This window comes from Patagioenas fasciata, chromosome 4 (genome assembly GCF_037038585.1).
Source record: "Patagioenas fasciata isolate bPatFas1 chromosome 4, bPatFas1.hap1, whole genome shotgun sequence".
Lineage (NCBI taxonomy): Eukaryota > Metazoa > Chordata > Aves > Columbiformes > Columbidae > Patagioenas > Patagioenas fasciata.
The window spans coordinates 35,037,333-35,055,781 of record NC_092523.1 but is presented as its reverse complement, the minus strand read 5'-3'; the positions used below and the strand labels follow the sequence as shown (position 1 = coordinate 35,055,781).

General features: G+C 42.7%; 1 protein-coding gene across 7 annotated transcripts in view; it reads right to left on the bottom strand.

Moving 5' to 3' along the window:
- Positions 1-18,449, bottom strand: part of IRF2 (interferon regulatory factor 2) — a 51,200-nt gene that overhangs the window by 13,656 nt on the left and 19,095 nt on the right. For all 7 annotated transcript variants that reach the window (XM_071807640.1, XM_065837423.2, XM_065837424.2 and 4 more), the window contains 6 exons: positions 18,244-18,351; positions 13,009-13,108; positions 12,224-12,400; positions 9,858-9,904; positions 6,248-6,359; positions 2,644-2,808 (listed from right to left, as the gene is read on the bottom strand). In XM_071807640.1, the coding sequence (XP_071663741.1) occupies positions 2,644-2,808; positions 6,248-6,359; positions 9,858-9,904; positions 12,224-12,400; positions 13,009-13,108; positions 18,244-18,330 (688 nt within the window). In that variant the 5' untranslated portion in view covers positions 18,331-18,351. The remainder of the gene's footprint in view (positions 1-2,643; positions 2,809-6,247; positions 6,360-9,857; positions 9,905-12,223; positions 12,401-13,008; positions 13,109-18,243; positions 18,352-18,449) is intronic.

Genomic DNA, 18,449 nt, shown 5'->3' with positions numbered 1-18,449 from the left:
TCAGGAGATCTGCAGCCCAACCTCTTGTTCAAAGCAGGGCCGGCTACAGGACTGGATCAGGTTGCTCAGGGCCTTATCTAGTCCAGTCATGTCTTGAAAACCTCAGAGGATGGAGGCAGCCCAGCCTTTCTGGGCATCTTGCTCCATCTCCTGTCTGTCTTTGTGGTGAAAAAGGTGCCATTTTTTTCTTATATCCAGCTAGACCAAGTTCTCTTGTTTCCATTCATGCCTGCTCTTTCTCACTGCCTCTGCTCCCCCCCCGCCACGCACCGCTGTGAAGAGCCTGGCTCTGCCTTCTCAATAGCATCCCTGAAGGAAAGGGCAGCCTGTTACAAGGTCCTAAAAACCATTTCTTATCTGGGCTGAACAAGCCCCTGTTCCTCAGTATCTCAGCACAGAGTGCTCCAGCTCTTGATCATCCTGGTGGCTCTTCCCTGCATTTGCTCCAGTTTGTTTGGATCAGTCTGGGACTGGGGGGCTCAAGACTTGGGCCCAATACTCCAGTAGTGTAACCAGTGCTGAGCAGAGGGCGATAATCACTTCTCCAGATCTACTGGCCATGCTCTTGAAAGCTGGTGGCCTTCTCTGTGGCCAGGGTGCTCTGCTGTCTCACGTTCAGCTCACTGCCCATCTGCCTTTCCACAGAGCTGCTCCTTATCCCATCAGTCCCAGCCTCTGTCACTGCATAAGGCTCTTCCAGGCACAGGACCTGGCATCTCCCCTTGCTGAATTTTGTAAGGTCTCTGCTGGCCCATTCCTGCAGTATCTCCTGGTGTCTCTGGATGGTGGCCCTGCCCTCAAGCATATTGACTGGTGTCCCCTATTTGGTGTCATCTGCAAAATTCCCAAGTGTTTACTCTAACACCTCTTCTGCTCATAAATAGGGCACGTCCTAGGACAGACCCCTGCAGTATTCCACTTCTTATTTGTCTCTACCTAGAGTAACCAGGATCACCAAGAGCTGCCTTGAGATCCACTCAAAAGTACTTCAGTGGCCTGAAATCACCTCTGTGTTATCCAAGTTATAGGCTAGCAGGTCCTGGTATAGGTTAGGACAGCTGAAGGCCACCAGGATACTCAGACAACATAAGGGGATAGCAGAAGTACTTCAGTCATGCCTCATTTTCCTTATGCAGCCTTGTTGCACTGACTTTAGGGGAGGTAGCTCAAGACTTGCTCATGTGATGGTGCTCCCATCACAAGACCACCCCTCCCTATTGCCCCAGCCCAAGCAACCACCATGACTTCCAGACTAAGACACTGACTTTTGTTTGCATTCCAAGAACTCAGACCCTGTAGCTGAGGTTAAAAGAAAGCAGCATTGTCATGTTCACATAGACAGGAAAAGTTTTGCAAGAAGCATTTGGAAAGAGGACAAATGTTTCAAAGGCCCCATCCCCCAGCTGCTGGTAAGTTAAAGCACTCTCATCGCCCTGCCTTACACTTTGCAAAACCTTTCTAAATGCTTTGGCTGTTACAAACTAAATACATTGGGAAGTATAAACGTTTATCTACTCAAAAGAACATAATACTATTCCTCAGGATCCAAAGATAAGAATTACTAAATACATATTTTGCAAAAATGCGTCTGGAAGTAATTTCAACTTAATGAGGCAAAGGTCAGGGCATATGTAAAATAACAGATTGCATGGGCAACAATTAATACTTAAGTTTGCCTAAAAAGATTACTTTTGTGTTTCTACCCAGCCTCCTGAGGTTTGCATGTTAGCAACATGCTAAAAAAGGAAGGACAGGTTGGATTTGAAACTTTTTCTGCTTTCAAATGTGGCTTTGCCCTGTTTCCTACGGAAATAAGGCTTATATGATCACAGGGACTCTATACAGCATGCCCATGTGTCCATTTACATGTGTTCGCCCCTAATGCCCTCTGAACACACTGTCAGACTTGGATAAGAGATAAGTGAGTGCCAAAGACTCTTAACTTTCTACCAGTTTTACGAATAATGAGGGGCCAGAGAAAAAAGAGAAACCATTAACACCCTGACTCAGGAAAAAGCTTCTTATCGCACCCCTTTATAGATATCAGAGAACCCAGATGGGAGGCAGACGTTGGAAGCCAGACATCCACAGCTCTGCTGCTTGCAGAACCACTTGTTATCAGTCCCTACATGGCTGTTCTAGTCTGCAGACTACTTGTAACAAGACAGATCCACTCCCCCAGGGCCTTCAACTCCATGTCTGCATTATATATCACCAGTGCAGCCCTCTGCACTCTGTGCCCACTGTGCTCGGCACTGAGGAAACATACAGGAGAGAAGACCTTTAATCTTTAGCAAGTCGGGGGCAAGGGGAACACACTGTATTTGCAGCACATTATTTGTATCACTGAAAACACTCCTCTAATAAAACAAAGACTTTTTTGCATTACAACCTAAAAGGTTTTTTTTCTACTAGCCACCGCCTAAAATCTGCAGCTTACATGTTCAACCTCAGATCTGCAGAGTTGTTTCCCAAGGTGAAATGAGTAGAGGACTGTGAGTGTTTGAGCTTCATTAAAAATGCAGAAGACAGTTGAACAGCCATTCCTGGACTATTGCCAGCTACTCTGGAAGAGCCCACTTCCCCCCAGCATCTTCCAAACATTTCCAGAAAAAGAGTGTAAAGCAATGCCAGAACACTTACCTGCATAGGACGAGACAGGGGAGATCTGTAGGGGGTACAGCTGGCTCATGCTGAGGGGCTGTTCGTCGCTTTCTGTTGTCACCTCTACTACCTGGCACACATCAGGAGGATTGGCAACTATCACCTGTTCCTCACTGCTGCCATCAAGGTGCGGCTGTCCTACAACTTGGGAGTCAGAAACAAAAAATGGATTAACTCATAACACCTCGACTGACCCAGCTGGATCTTTAAGAGACTGTCCTTGGAGTCTGCTTGGTATTTGAATGAGTTTTTAATACTATCTCATCACTTTCTTCCATGTCTACCACCTACTTTCCATGGGATTTCTAAAGGAAACCTGTGTGATTTATTTTGTTTCCATCACCTTCAAAGACATTTTTTCCCCGCTTATGATGACTGAAAATGCCTAACTCCTGGCTCTCACACATAATGTCCTTGAGCCTCCCTCGACATACCAGCTGTCCAGAGGCCTTCCCAGGGAAGACCACAACCACACTGCTCCTCCACTCAGAAACAGTCTCACCAGGACATACAGACCACAGCAATCTCTCCTCATTTGGGAAAGCATCTTCACTCAGCAAGCTGCCAACATCCCATGGCCTCTGGATGCTCTCATGTAAATTTGGCATTAGAAGACCAGAACTGGCCTGAAAAAAGCTGGCCACAAGGTCATGTAAAACATGTTGGGACTCTGATTTATACACGACATGAATCTGTGAAAAAACTCTCCTCCAATTAGATGCTTATTCTCACTGATCCTTGGAATGTCAGCGATGGTGTGCAGAAAAGCACAGCTGTACCTGCAGTCTGTAATCCCCATGGTCTGTGACCGAAAGTTACAGTCTGATTAGTTATTAACAGAGGGTCTTCCTATTGATCTGTAACACCACGGGAACATAATTTATTTCTACAAAGTGAAGACACCATGGATGCTTTGCAAGTGTCCTGAAATGGTATGCAGACATTAATTGTGCTACACAACACTCTCTTGAAAAAGGAGAATAAACCAAGGCACCAAGAAGTTAGTGAGCTTATCTCACTTCTTTGTAGCTGCTTCAGACAATTCCCTCCGTGTTGTATAACTCCCCTATTGATCCCAGCAGTACAGACACATGACAACTACATTAATCCAGCATGGAGCTGAAAGCCACTAGCTGGATCAGAAGTGCACATGGGGATGGAGCTGTCTCAGAGGATGGCTAACCTGAATCCACAGCTGTCTGAGAGAAAAGGAAGGACTATAGCTATTCTTCCATTGGAACATAAAGCTTCAAAAGGAACAATCTTCATACAAACAAATTCTGTACAAACATGGTGCTGTGTTTTTAGAAATTCAGACAGCATATTTTTTTCTAGAACCACGATGGGAAAAAAATATAGACAATGAAACAGTAGATCTTGAAATTCTTCTGTTAAGTGACCTAAGTACTCTAACTTTTAATTTTTAAAAAGGCAAAAAAGATAGCATCTGTTCCCGGATGAATAAAGATAAATATATATGAATGCACATGTATATACACACAATCCATTCCTGCTTCATTTTGCTTTGTGAAATGCCAGGTATTCACTGGAAAATCCCCCAAACCTGAATGTGTATTTTATGAGACAACTCCAGCATAAAGAAAACTACATAAATACTGGATACTGTGTTTTTTAGAAGTCAAATCACTACAATTGTTATAGTTTTGTTCCACATATTTAGTTTCCACTGTATTTCCACGTTTCCTGTTCCTGCAACAACCCATTTTTTTCTTGAGTGGGTATGGGGGGCAAGAGCACACACACAGAATTAATTTTATCTGGGAGAAAACAATATTGTGCAACACCGTCAGGGTACGAGCAGGCCATGTGCACTGTTTTATCTTTCCCCTCAATACCTGACGAATTCTTACCCATCCTGAAAGATAACTTGCACAGCAAAAATTACTGCTCACTTGGGCAATACGCCATCACTTTCCTGTGAACTGTTATGTATGTCAGAAACACCGCAGGTGCTGTTTGTCTTTCCTCCTTTCCAGCTGACTTTCCTGCTTTCTGCAGAACAGATTCATTTTACCCTTTTCCCCCTGTTTACATTAAAATCCTGCTTGCAGTCCTAAATAAGGACTTCTCTCTCCAGTCTGAATAAGCAGCACACTTCACAAGCCATTAATTAAACAACAGTGGATGACATTTACCCACTCAAGCCTTGCTGTCCTACCCTGAAAATGGATTCTGTGAGTTCACAGAAAAACAAAAGCCCTTAAGGTGCAAATTCAGTTCTATTCCTCTGAACCTCTTGCTTGGTTTCCATGACAGACCTTTGACCATTCTTAGATGCTGAGGTTGCCACGATGGGTGGCATGTAAATTACCGAGATCTTCTAAGGTATAACATGCATTCATCTCGCCATAAAACCAAACAGGAGTTCAGGATACACCGTACTGTATAAAACTGAGATGTCCGCAGCAAAATGCCTCTCTGACGTTAGTGCATTTTGGGGAACACCACACACATTCCAAAGGCTGCTTTTAATTGATGTCTGTTTGACTTTAAGGCTGTAAAATAAAGCAAAAGTGTGCAAAGTTGCTTCCCTGTGACTGCATATTGGCCTTGGCATGTTGCAGATTTGTTCATGGGTCAGTCAGTAAATAGGAAGCAGTAATATTAATAGCACTACAGTGCTATTCCTTCAAGTTACAAAACCCTCTGTGATCGTAGGAGCAACAATCATGTTCTAACGCTCTTACAAAGCAACAGTTGATTAAATGATCTGCCATAAAGAGAGGAAAACTACTCACAAACTCCTCAGCCACAGAAGTACTTGAGTGGAATGACTATGCAAAGCCCTGCAACCTAAGACATGGGTATAAAAAAATAGTCATTGCACATAATTTCTGCCATCTCTCCAACCAGAAGACTTAACACATTTTTCAAACACTTTTTTGGCATATATAAAAGTAGAATTCTAGAGAAAATGGTATATAGGTCACATTTCCAGGAGCTTTCACTGAAGCAACAACCTCAGTCAAAAAAGAGCTGTCAAAAATCAGCCCAATTATTCTACCAACAACTGATTATTCACACGCTGAGATGACAGTTAATTTCTAACGTACCAGTTTCTAAATGCAGTCTTTGCTGATCCTTGTTGTTAGCTCAATGATGGTAGGATCTAACTCTGCTACTGAACCAAGTTCCTCCATTTCATCTGCACGTTTAAACTCCCAAATAAAATGGCAGCCTATACAAACCCCTCCTTTGAGCCATGAGAAACCACCATCATCCAACTGCAGTTCAACTCCCATGTGACGCTGGCTACAGCCTTCTCATAGCTGAGGGCTACCTTGTGGAGTAAGTTCCTCTCAGGAAAAGCCACGTGAGCACGGCTGTGTTTTGCCCTCAGGGGAACCACCACGGTACTGCTCGCTGTCTCTGCAAGGTGGTAGGGCTGACCTGCAACCAGGACCTCACATGGTCTGGGCTACAGAAAGATGTGTTGACCCAACTGTAATCATGTTGTTCTCCAAAGCGCAAAGTGCTGCTGGAAAGCTGAGTTTGGCAGCGTCAAAAGCAGTCTGAAGTCACCCATGTGCTTAGCATATAAAAAAAGCATAGGAGTACTTACCTACAAAATTCACTGTACTGTCAACTTCATTTTTTATACTGGAGGACAGGAAATAGTCAGAAGTGACATCATTTAGCCCATTAATCCCAAAAGATGATTCAACTGGCTCTTGCTAGAATGAAAACAGTACATTTGGGTCAGGTTTGATCTATTTTAGGACCCTGGACTCAGTTCATCTCTTTGTTCTGAGATGGTAATAAATCATATTGCTTATGCCTGCCATATACTCCCTGCTAGACAGTCTCAGAGTGAACATGTTGGTTCTCTGAGAAAAAGCCAGAGTTTACTCGATTTCTAAATCTTCTGCTTTGAAACAAAAGTTATTTTTAATTTTCAGATTTAGAGTGAGCCTTCAGAGAACAAGTAATTAGTGTGCTATTTACTACAACAGATCAACATTTGGAACAAACAAGATAAAAACACTGCTTTAAAATGGTACTCTATTTAATATTCACCCTCATTCCCTTCCAAACATGCTGTATCTCCTAGCGCTTTCTGAAAGGAAGCCTTAGCTTCTGTATAGCAATTACTAAATTCTACACTTAATTTTTCACTGCAGCAAGCCTGAAAGCAAACCGAAGTGTTTACACTAAATACAGTCTTTTAGATCACATCATAAACACCACCTGTTCTACACAGACTGAGCTTTCCACAAGATACATCTCTCTAGGTCTGGTACACTTGAGAGGGAATCTAAAAAACTCCCTGCAGAACAGACACCAAAAAGTTTAATTCCATAAACTCAGGATTTCTTTAAAATGCTATAAACACATTTCAAGGATTAACTACAGGTCCAACCTTCTCCCTGGTATTGGCTCCCTTAGGCGATTCTTGGCTACAAAGTCTAAAGTCTTCTGTTCTTACTCTGGGCTTCCCTGCAAGGGAAGTTCTGCCTCTCTGCTGACCCAGAGACACCCACAGAGAGGTGCAGAGCTGCCAGTTGCATCTGATGCCACGGCATGTCCACTTTTACTGCTTTAACACATTTTGGCAAGGACAAGGCAAAGATAAGCTTCAAGACTTGTGCTCCCAGCCCTTCACAGTACTAACCATATTAACTGTTGCCATGGGACACAAAACTGGGGACTGCGTGACAGGTCTTTCCTAGACACCACATGCTGTGATTGTGATCCACTCAAAAAGAGCTGTTGCTTCAACACAAATCTTCACCTTCCCAGCCATTAAGCAAGGCAAGCATGAATCTAGTACCAAGGTCCCTCTGCACATCAGAAGGGCGCAAAGTCAGTGTTAAGGGCAACCAGGCCTTTGATGAGCTGCATTGGTTGGGTCAACCCATAGGTCAAAGACCTGGAGACCCAGGAAAGATGAAATTAGCTGCTACTGATCCATCGAGGATTGTGACTGCAGAGACAGGTTAGGGCTGCACACTGGAGCCCTGAGCCTCTGGTGTAGTGCAATGCCCCAGCAAACACAGCAGCCCCCATGGGAACGCTGCGCATGCAGCATCTTGCTCAGCTTTACTGAGAAGTTTATTCAGTAGCACCTTTGGAGCTGCAGAAACAAATATGTATCTTGGAACTTGGCTGATGGTGCTAGATCTATAAAGGGACTGGGACACTGGAACAGTTTGTGTTATGTCACCTAAATTTGCAGCATCCGGACTTCTAGCATAAGCTAAATGCACAGGGAAAGGTGGCAGATTTCAGAAATGTCTCAAAGGGGAGCTGCATGCGTAGCTGAAAGGATACATCTAGAATAAGGTAGAAATTAAGCCTCAGGCAGGAAATCCAGTCATTTGTTTCAGAGGAAAGAGTCTGTTTCTATCTGGGCTACTCAGGCACTTAAGGCTTCTTCTCATTGTTGAGAATTCATTTTTTAATGGAGACACCCTGTTTGCCCAAAAGCCCAGTACCTGCACGGTGAGAAACCTGTTCACAGCCTCCTTTGCATAATGCAGAGCAGGGATGTAGTAAGGGTCAGGTCTCTCACAACCACAGGGACAAGCAAGGAGTGCCCTGAGCACCCTGCTGAAGCTCAGCAAGGTCTGACAGGACTCTTCACCCCAACCAGCAGCCACCTTGGGTACCCAAAGGGTATGGCAGTGGCAACAGGGGGAGCTCAATATGAGACACTGTTCCGCTGAAGTCCCTTTGCAGATCTGTACTTGGCTACTCAGCTCTCCCTCTGCTGATGTTACCCCACTGGATTCAACAGGGAAGTCATGGAGCAGCCTCCCACTCACTTCCACTACAGAGAGGTTTCCAGGGCAACTGCAAGGCGTTCAATGCAATACACACAACTGGGATCTCAGGGATCCACGTCACCAAGCACAGCAATATTAAGCAGCTTTCAGCATTCTAAGATGCACGTTTGCATTAATTCATCAACCATCTTTCTTTGCTACCATTGCCTTCAATATTCAATAGTCAGTCTAGCATTAGCTGAGCATGGAAGGAGCATCTTTTTAAAAATCCAGGTATATCAGAAAGCCATCTTGCGTACACATTCGTCAGGGGCAACAGACAGGAATACTATCTGGACTCAGCTCAAAGCCTGCAAGAACCAAGTGGCCATAACACAGTTGGTGGCTGGCGAGTGTGTGCTTGTAGTAGTTATGACAGGGAGGTGTTAGGTGCTGGAGGCAGGGCCAGCTCAGCTCACTGCTCCCGTACTGCCTAACGTTTGTGCAGCTCAGGGCAACCGAGCTGGAGGAAAGCGCTCCCAAAAGCTGGGAGCATCGCTCCACTAGCACCTACTCACAGGCATCACTGGGACTCCCTCAGAAATTACTTTTTGGGAGATTAATCTTAATGGAGTGGATGAGAGTGTTCAAGTGCCTCTACAGCTTTTCAGGCTTGACAGTATTGACATGTAACTCCCCAAGTTACAACTGCTGGGAGAGCATGTGCCTTCCAAACCTGATCTCAATGGAGGAGTTTTCCCATGTCTCTGGGTTCGCTTGGCCCAGAGCATCTCCTGGCCAGCGGGTGCAGGACCTGTGCCCAGAGTGGGTGGCACAGCTCATCACAAGTGAGCAGCAGGGGACCAAACCCTGCAGGCATGCAGTACTGACCACCTCAAAGAGGCACTCAGCAGAGGTGTGGAGGCCAAGGACCCTCATGCTTGGTAGGGAAGAGCAGTTCGGGTCCATGCTCTGAATAGGCAGAAATTTCAGGGAGCGACCGATGAGCTTTACAACTGAAGTCTTCTGAATTATGAAACACAAGCAGAATGTAGCTCTGACAAAACTTCCCCCCCTTGCCTAAACGAAAACGCATTTCCAATGCCTTACACACAGAAATTAATTGTTCCAAAAGGTAGCTCTATTGTTCAGAAGCATTCCTTCTCTAATTACTATATTTCTACTTACACAGACAAATGGCAGATGTATTGCCGAGGCTGCCAGTTTTCCAACCTCCAGGCATTGCAACACAAGGGCTGTGTCAACGGATGACGTCAGTCATGGCTCTAACAGCCTTCATATTTAAAAAAACAACCCCAAACATCCAATGTAACTGTAACTACTTAACCAAACCACAAGCGTGAGAGACTTGCGAATACTCACCACAATATATTATTGAGGCTATTAAAAAAAATTGCAACAGATTGTTTTCACAAGCTCTCATGCTATTAAACAGTCACTTCTTACCTTAATTTGTTTGAACTTGTCATCCTTCTCAGACTTTGTTTTTTTTCCTGTAACAACAGAAGGAAGATTTCTTAAAGTCCTGTGTGCCATGAGTTATCCTCCACACTTTCTATATTCAGTAAGACATAGACCCAAACTGTGCCTCAAAATGGCAACACCTCCTAGGAAAGGGGAACACATTTTGCTCAATTTTAAACCCCCCTTAAAGCATGGGCAGTCAAAAAATCACCTTGAACACTTTCACTTTGTGTTTTGTTTTTAAAGGGCAACAAAAAAAGAATGGCAATGGGACTGAACAATTGTAGTCAAAAAAAAAAAATCAAGGTGAAAAATATGGAAGAGTGACAAACTAAGCAACAAGGCCTATTTAAAAAAAGAAGGAAGGGGGAGAAAAGTAAAGAAATCAAAATATGTGTCTCATCACATTTGTTCCACTCTTGTTGTAGCTACAGGAAAAGAGAGACAGTTCGTTGATTTGACACGTGAGATTACAATAAATATTTTTGTAAATAGTCACAGCTTGAGGCAGGGGGGATGGAATATGTATTATAATTCATGCAAAAGCAGTTTATGTAGTCATGCTGGATTTGAGAATCCAGAAAACCGCACAGCATACGATCCTCACAAAATCTCATGTGCCTTGGCATTCCCCAGTGTTGCTGCACTGCTCTGACCTGATGAGACCATAATGTGGAAGCTCAGACTTGCCGATGCAAGCTCAGCTCTACCCCACTGTTTGTACAGCTGTGTCCAAGGAATTTCTTCCATCTCTACTGCAAGACAGCACTGAGCATTACCATTGTTTGCAGCCAAATTCTTTTGCTCTCACACATAAATTTAGCCACGTGCCACATAGAAAGGGCATGTAGGAATATAAACAGGGCCCAAAATATGTCAGAGATTTATAGTAACTGGACTTGCTGCAGAATCCTCTCCTGCTACAGCCACCATCTCCGGAATCCCAGCTTTCATTATGAACTTTTCTAGTTCTTACATCTACAGGAAGAATCTACCACAATGGAACAGGTTACATTTCAGGAAAATACATATGAAGGTACAAAATATACCATACGCAAGAGATCAGAAACAGTTTCAAAGCTCTAGTCCGAGTTTTTTGCAGGTTGATCTTCCTTTCACAGTATGGTTCTGTCCCAAAAACGCCAGAGTTCATAATTTCCAATCACATGGACCTTAAACTGAACATGTGCCTTTCACTTCTCAACTGAAAAAAATAGCACACTGAGCTACAGGTGAACTAAATTAGATTTTAGATGAACACTGTGCATTCAGATTGCAGGTTATTTTTTCATCCAAAAATCCTAGATACCAGAGAATACCAGAGGATTAAGGAAGCCATTGTTCTACTCCATAAACCAGCAATGAAGCCATAAAAAAGCCAATGTTTCTGCTTCATAAGAAACCAAATACACAAGACACTGACCTGGTGGCTATGTCCTCTCCTGCCATGTGAGAGACTTAATCCCTAAATCTGGGGATTTAAAAAACTTCCCATTTCACCACTATCATGCTGTGGGGACTAATTTTTGATGGTCTAATGTAGCTAGTAACTAATGAAGTGGTTTTGCGGTTTGATCTTCTGAGCAGAGAGTATACTGCTCCCATTCAGCTCAGAGCGCCAGTTTATTTCTACCCTTGCTTGAAAAATGATAATAAAGAGTCTGCCACTGTATTCTGAATGAGCCCTACTGAATTAAATGAGCTGATCTCTAATATCTCCCATCATCATCTTTGACTGAAGGAGATCTGGTTCTCTTGCGAGAGGTAGGGAATAAGCAGATATGGATTTATGCTGGCTTCAGTCATGAGCATACCTCAGGGGGATTGTGATTTTAGAGGTGGTGCCACAAATAAATGTATACATGCGCCCCTCCACAGTATTAAACTCAGCACTCTCATTAACACCTCCTTTGGGAAACATTTTTTCCTGGTTCAAGTCAAGGATGCTCACCACTCCGCAAGTCTTTAGCTATTTATGCTGCATCACTGTCCTATACCAAATTTTGGCCATTTGGCAGGAGTTACTTGCATCGTCAGAATTTAAACTAGCAAGGCACCTGAGATGAGGATCTGAACAAAACTCCATCAGCTTTAACAGACCTAACAATTTACGCCGATCACCAGCTTGGTGATATCCCAGCTTGGTGATCCTCTCTCCAAGTAGCTTGTAATCTTCAGTGAACGTAGCCCATTTTTCACATAAATAGATGTTCCTGTGTTCTGGGGAACATCTGGATAGAAACACCCAGCTTCACATAAAGAAAAGTAGAACTGGCACATTTTGCAGGACTCAAAATAATAACAACACCCCAAACACCATTTTCACATTGACAAGTTCTTGCCTCTACCTTTTTTGGAAGGTCTTTCAGACAACGGCAGCATCCGATACACCCTGAAGGCATTGTTTCCTTTCTTTATACTTTTGTCCTTCACTTCTTCTATGTCAGGCAGAGAGTTCATAGCACAACGGAAGTTTGCCTTCCATGTCTTTGGATCTGGTTTATCTACTCCTGACTGGTATTTTCCTAAGCAAGAAAAGAAAGTTAGGCACATACAATGTGTAATTGAAAATCTAGGGTGAATTAATAACAGTGTGGGTTAATTTCAAGCTATCAGCCTTTGGTTCCCATGACAAGTATTCAAACAATAGCTGAGGTTGCAAGACAGAGTGTTGTGATCTCATTCCCATGCCTATTTCTAGAACACAGGATGAGCAGCTTCTGCTCAAGAAAGACCCAGGGCACTGCAGCTCAGATGTGACTCCACAACTACATGGAAAAGCTTGCACAGCACTTACGCTTTACTGCTCAAATCCATAGAAAGGCATAAAAAGCCTGAGGGCCCAAATCTACAAAATGCTGAGCATGCTCTACTCTCAACAATTTTGAACCCAATCTTGTTAACGTCTAAATCAATTAAGTTTTACTGTGTTCCTCAATGCAAATGAGTTGTGGCGCTTCAATGAAGCTGTAGAGTATCACAGACCTTGAAAAAAGCACTTAGCCTCCCACAAATCTAGAAACTTAAATTCAGTCTCTGTGTTAGTAAAAGCAAAGACGAGAAAGAAGGAAAACATAACTTTAAAAGGGAAAACAATGTGAAAATCTGTCCTGCAGAAAGAGAGTTCCAATACCTGTATGAATCGCCCAGTTTCTAAATAAGGGAGCATCTTTTTCAACATCCCATCCATGTCTTGCAGCATGCATCCAGGGAATCTGAAAAATCTTCTTCTCCTGGAAGGAAAAACAAACAGGAAATGCCAATGCTGACTGATTTGAAGGATCTTCTGATGACATTAAGTCACTTATTTAAAAACACAGTTCCAGCATCTGCAAGTGTTTTGCTTCCTTCTAATCCAGTGCTGCCCTCACTGAAGTCAATAGGAAAACATTCACTGGCATCATCAAAAGCAGAATATGGCCCTAAGTATACAAAACATTCAGATGCCCCTTCATGGACAAGGAGCCTGGCAGCTTCCCAAGCTGACACATGGATAAAACATGCAGTGCTACACATTTCTAAGCATTCAAACAAAGGCCAGTTTTGGCAGCACAGACACTTTTATGATTAGAGAAATTAGATATGAAACTAAACAATCACAGGAACAGAGTAAATTCAAGGAATTTAGAATTCAACCAGAAAAATAACCAGCACAGTAAAGGAAAGGGATCTCTGAAGTTTATATGCCAAGCAAACAGGACATATGAATGTATCAACTGTAGACATCTCTCCAGTGGGGATACAAACCACAGGACACCCATGTAACAGGGTGGGATTGAAGACAGTTGAATGCACTTTAGTTTAGAAACTTTAAGCCAAAGAGAAGCGTATTTAAAGCAATCCAAAGGAAGGCGCTTTTTAAAAATTTTTTTAACACACAACATGTAGTTAAATCAGGGCACGCTTTATGCGGTGGAACTATAAAGACATTTATTCCATGCCACTTGTTTTTTTTTCCCCTGTTGGGGGGAATAAATCTTATCTGGCTTCACATACAGACATTTTGCACTATAAACAGTGCCACTACAGGTTTAGATCCATTTCTTAGTCTGTGAAGAAAAAAGCACTTTCAGGGCAAAATGCACCCCCTCCTGAGATGGCCACCTGAGCTACATTAACTGAAGTGCATCCTAAAAGAGCCTTTTTTCCTCCACTCACTACAAGGAACTCCAGACAAGCAGCTCTCAATTAAAAAACTGCATTGTAGATAACTGTGGTCAGGTGAGATGAATCCTTTGCCCTCTCCCCTTCCTCCAACAGCCGGTTTTGTTCCTTGTCTGTCTGGTTAATATTTCACTAACGTCAAGGTTAGGTTTATTTCCCTTTTCATACGATCTTTTCTTTTTTGAGCCTGCATTTTTTATTGTCCGTCAACTCTTGTCTTCAATCCTTTCTCTCATTTACATTCACTTGTTCAGAATTGCATTCCTCTCTTCTTGCTTGGCTTCACCATTTCTTTAATTTGGTCAAAGCACAGATTTAACACTTTCCTCATTCCCCTTCAAGCCCTCAAACTCTCATTCTTCCTCTTAATCTATTCCCATCACTTCTCTAACGTGCCTTTTGACTCCTTACTCTTCCCCCTGTATGTAGTTAAATCATCCTACAGAAATGCTGTCCTGTTTCCACAAGTAGAGGTGAGCTAAAGAAAGTCGCAATCCCAACTATCCTGTGCATCACAGCACTACTGGATCTAGAGCTAGAATAAGCTTCCTTCCCTTTATTCTCCCATATATTATAATAAGCATGGAAAAAAAAAAATCGTACTTCCATAGAAAACAATTTCTATCAACATGACCTTTAAGAACTGCTGGATTGAAAAGTCTTCTCATGCTTGGTGATAGGCGGAGGTTTGACCAATGCTACACAATGCTACAGAGGTTATAGCATGGATTTCATATTACACATGATAATTCAAAATGTTCTATAAAAACTAGCTGACCAAACAAGACTCCAGATATAGCACCTCGTCATCGTCAGACATACTCACAGCTTCAAAGGAAGGTGCAAGGACACTCTCAACAGCAGTCTAAGTGTTCATTACAGTGTTTCTGTTCATTACAGAAAGTTCTTCCCAATCCCAAATGTATGGAAGCACATGGACTTACAGCAAATTGTAATATAAATAAAATCATAGACTCCACATGTATTATAACTTTATAATACATATATAATTTTACATACCTATATAGAAACTACAGATTTTCTCATCAACTATCAAAGATCTAATCTCCCAAATCTGCAGCCTGCAAGGCTGCTCATTGCAGCAATACCATGTGGTTGTGTGTCCTGCTCTAGCTTACCTAAATGTTTTTTATTTAAATACTAATTTTTTATTTCAAACATTATCAAACATTTACCTATATCCTTCTTCACTTGATGCTTCCTAATAACGACCTTAATAGGAAAAGGCTCATCAGTGCTTCCTCTTAGATTTGGAAAACCATGTGGTCTCTGGTGCAGCACCACACCACTGGACATTTGTGTAGGAGTCTTGTGTTTCTATTAAAAAAATAGCCTCACCTAAAGCCAAAAGCACAACCCACAAAACTTTTGCCACATAACAGGAATTGCTATCAAACTCCAGCGGGGACATCAAAAGGGAGAAGGTGTCCCATTCCTAGAAATAGGCAGGAAAATTGTATCGAATGCTTGCAATCCTAGCATTGCAAAATGCTCCAAGCAAGTGAATGAGCATGAGATCACATACTAGCTAGAAAGTCGCAGGACAATTTTTAAATAGCAGCATCCGTCTGGAGGGTAATGTTCCAAGCATCCATCAGAGCAACAGGTTGCCTCTCAACTGCTGTTACAGCTACTCTGAAATGTTTCCACTCTAATCTCCTTTTCCAGATCCACAAGGGACACTGACCACAAGGGACATTATCCCCCTCCTCACACCACCTCTGCCCTCTACTGAACTATGTAACTTCCATCACAGCTCCCAGTTTTGTCTCTCTAGGAAGGAAATTTCTTTCCTCCCTCATGCCATTCAGCAGGATAACATTTTCACCAGAGAGGTCCACAAGTATTTATTTTTTAAGACCTAGAGAGCAAGGGTCTATTCTCAAAAGGAACACAAAGCAGGAGCTATAATGTGATCACCTGACAGTAGGGGAAGGAATTAGGTAAGTCACCTGTACTTGATTTGTTGTTTTTAACCAAGAGAGGTTTAATTCCCTTCTCAACCTGAAAAAATTCCCCAAGAACAGACGGCCAATGACAAACCCAGAATGGCATTTGTTTCCTTAGTATTGAAATTTTATTTCCTTAAAAGCTGTGCACACAGACAAGTGCCATTTTCTTGCTAATCTGACCCACCTTCTTTTCTGTACTGTGAACTATCCTTTGTCAAACTTCAATTAAGACATACAAATCCCCAAATACTGCAGCTTACAGTGTTAATTCTGTGGGTACAGAATGGACTATGATATACATGGCACTGTATCATTGATTCCATGCAGGGCTTTGTTTATGGTCAAGACAGTAAAAATACAAATATTTTTGGTTTAATGATTCATTGTTGGAATGAATGTTGAACCATTTTAAAACAGAAATGCTCAGAAGTGCAATAGGCCTGTTGAGCACCATAAAGGCAACCCAGAATTACGCCATTTCAGAGGGTAGAAATGGAGTAGTCACAGTTTAATAAACCTTGAGGCAGGCCACTTAGCCTGGTATCCTCCTTCTGGTAGGAGCCAGGGCTTTGTTTTCAAAAATAAAAATCAATTTCAAAATACTTTATTTGTGAGGCAAGTCTTAGTCAATATAGAACATGCAAACTAAGGACAAAGTCTCCTTCCGACTCTTGCATGCAAGCAGTTCATGCCAGAAGCACAAGGCAAAAACTGCTGTAACAACATAATCAGGGGGCCGCAAACATTAAACAAGGTGACATGCCTTGCATGTCCCTTGCCCCTTTATGGGATGGTGGGCTGAACTCAGAAGAATGAAGCCCTTAGCACACCAGCAGCATTTTCACACTAGAGAACACAGAGGTAGGTGTGTTGCTGGGATGTACCAAAGAAGTTTACGTGAACAAAACCTACAGATCATATTTAAAAGTAAAATGCTCAAATGTGAAATACTGTGCAGTACTAAGTGCAGAAAAGTTATTTCAGGATTGGACAAGAATGCCAAACAATGGACAGCAGAGATGGACTGTCAGCAGGAGAGACAAGACACTGAAGTAGAGATGCTCAAGGAGAAGCATCTGTAGCAATCCAAACGTTGGATTCAAATTACAAAGACAACAGTGAAAACTGGTCTCTCTTCCTCCTCTTCAGCTGTGATCCCATTACGCAAGAACAAGGACCACTCAAATTCACAGGGCAGCTAACCAGGGAATGGATAAAGCAATATTTATTTACCCAGCAACAGCATGTAAGAGTCACTGATGCAGGAAGCTCCTGCTAACAAAATTTGTAGCTGAAATTTAAAAGGCCTCTGGTAATTTTATAGTCATGAGCATTTCTAGCTCTGAAAGCTGAAATAAAAAGTAGCAATCTTAATTGCCATTCTTCAGCTCTAAAAATGAATACCTGAGCACCACAACTACTACTATAGGGAAGATACCAGACTAAATGAGTTAAACCAGAGTGGCAGCTCCTATGTTTCTGCACCTGATTTTGTGCATTTCCACCCATTTCTATAATAAAATAGCCTCTGTAGCCAAAACTGCTTCATGACTTTCAGTGTGGTGAATTACTCTCCTGCATACCACACAATGCATGCAATATTTCCAGGGTTTATTACTGTTCAAAGTCCCAATTAAAAAAAAAAAAAAAAAAAATCATTGAACTGGGCACTGACATGTTGGAGGCCACACTTGTGTTCTCAGAGTGTCTAGTGGTCTCAGTCAGAGTTTAGGACCAGGAATATTAGGTTTGGGTCAGCCGGGGAGAAGTTACTCCTTTTTCTCCCAGGTTGAAAAGTATCAGCGAAGTCACATAAGTCTGAAACAGGAGATGGTTGCTTCAAACCAGAGTCTAACACAGAGTACAGTCTTCCACCTCAGGAAAGTATTTTGTTCACATCCCTCTGACGCTATTTGGTGAGCAATCTGTTCACAGCTTTAAAAAAAAAAAAAAACTAGCAGAGTATCCAAAAACACTCACTCCAACAACAAAGAGTTGGAAAATGCTTTCAAAGGAGCCACAGAGCCACCAGGCCAAAGCAGGGCGCCTCAGATCTGGCAGGCAAGGCCGGAGGAACAGGTTCAGCAGGAAGCATTCAGCTTTGCCCTTCCTCCCCATGTCACCCGTTTGAAAACCAGGACTAAGCTGATTTACCTATCCAAACCTCAGACACTGCTATAAAGTCCCTCTTCAGCACACATACACACACACGTGCGTGGCACCTCCCTTACCTTATTTAGCCATTTCAGCCCCGGTATCGTGTTCGAGTTGATTTGCTCTTCCAGCCAGGGGCGCATCCGCATCCTTTCGACAGGCATTTTCACCCACCCAGGAAGGAGCTGCAAGGAACAAGGGACAAGGTTACTTTTTGTCCAGGCAGAACTTCCAGCGAGCTCCCCCATTGCTGCACAGGACAGACTTTGCAAGCATCGAACAC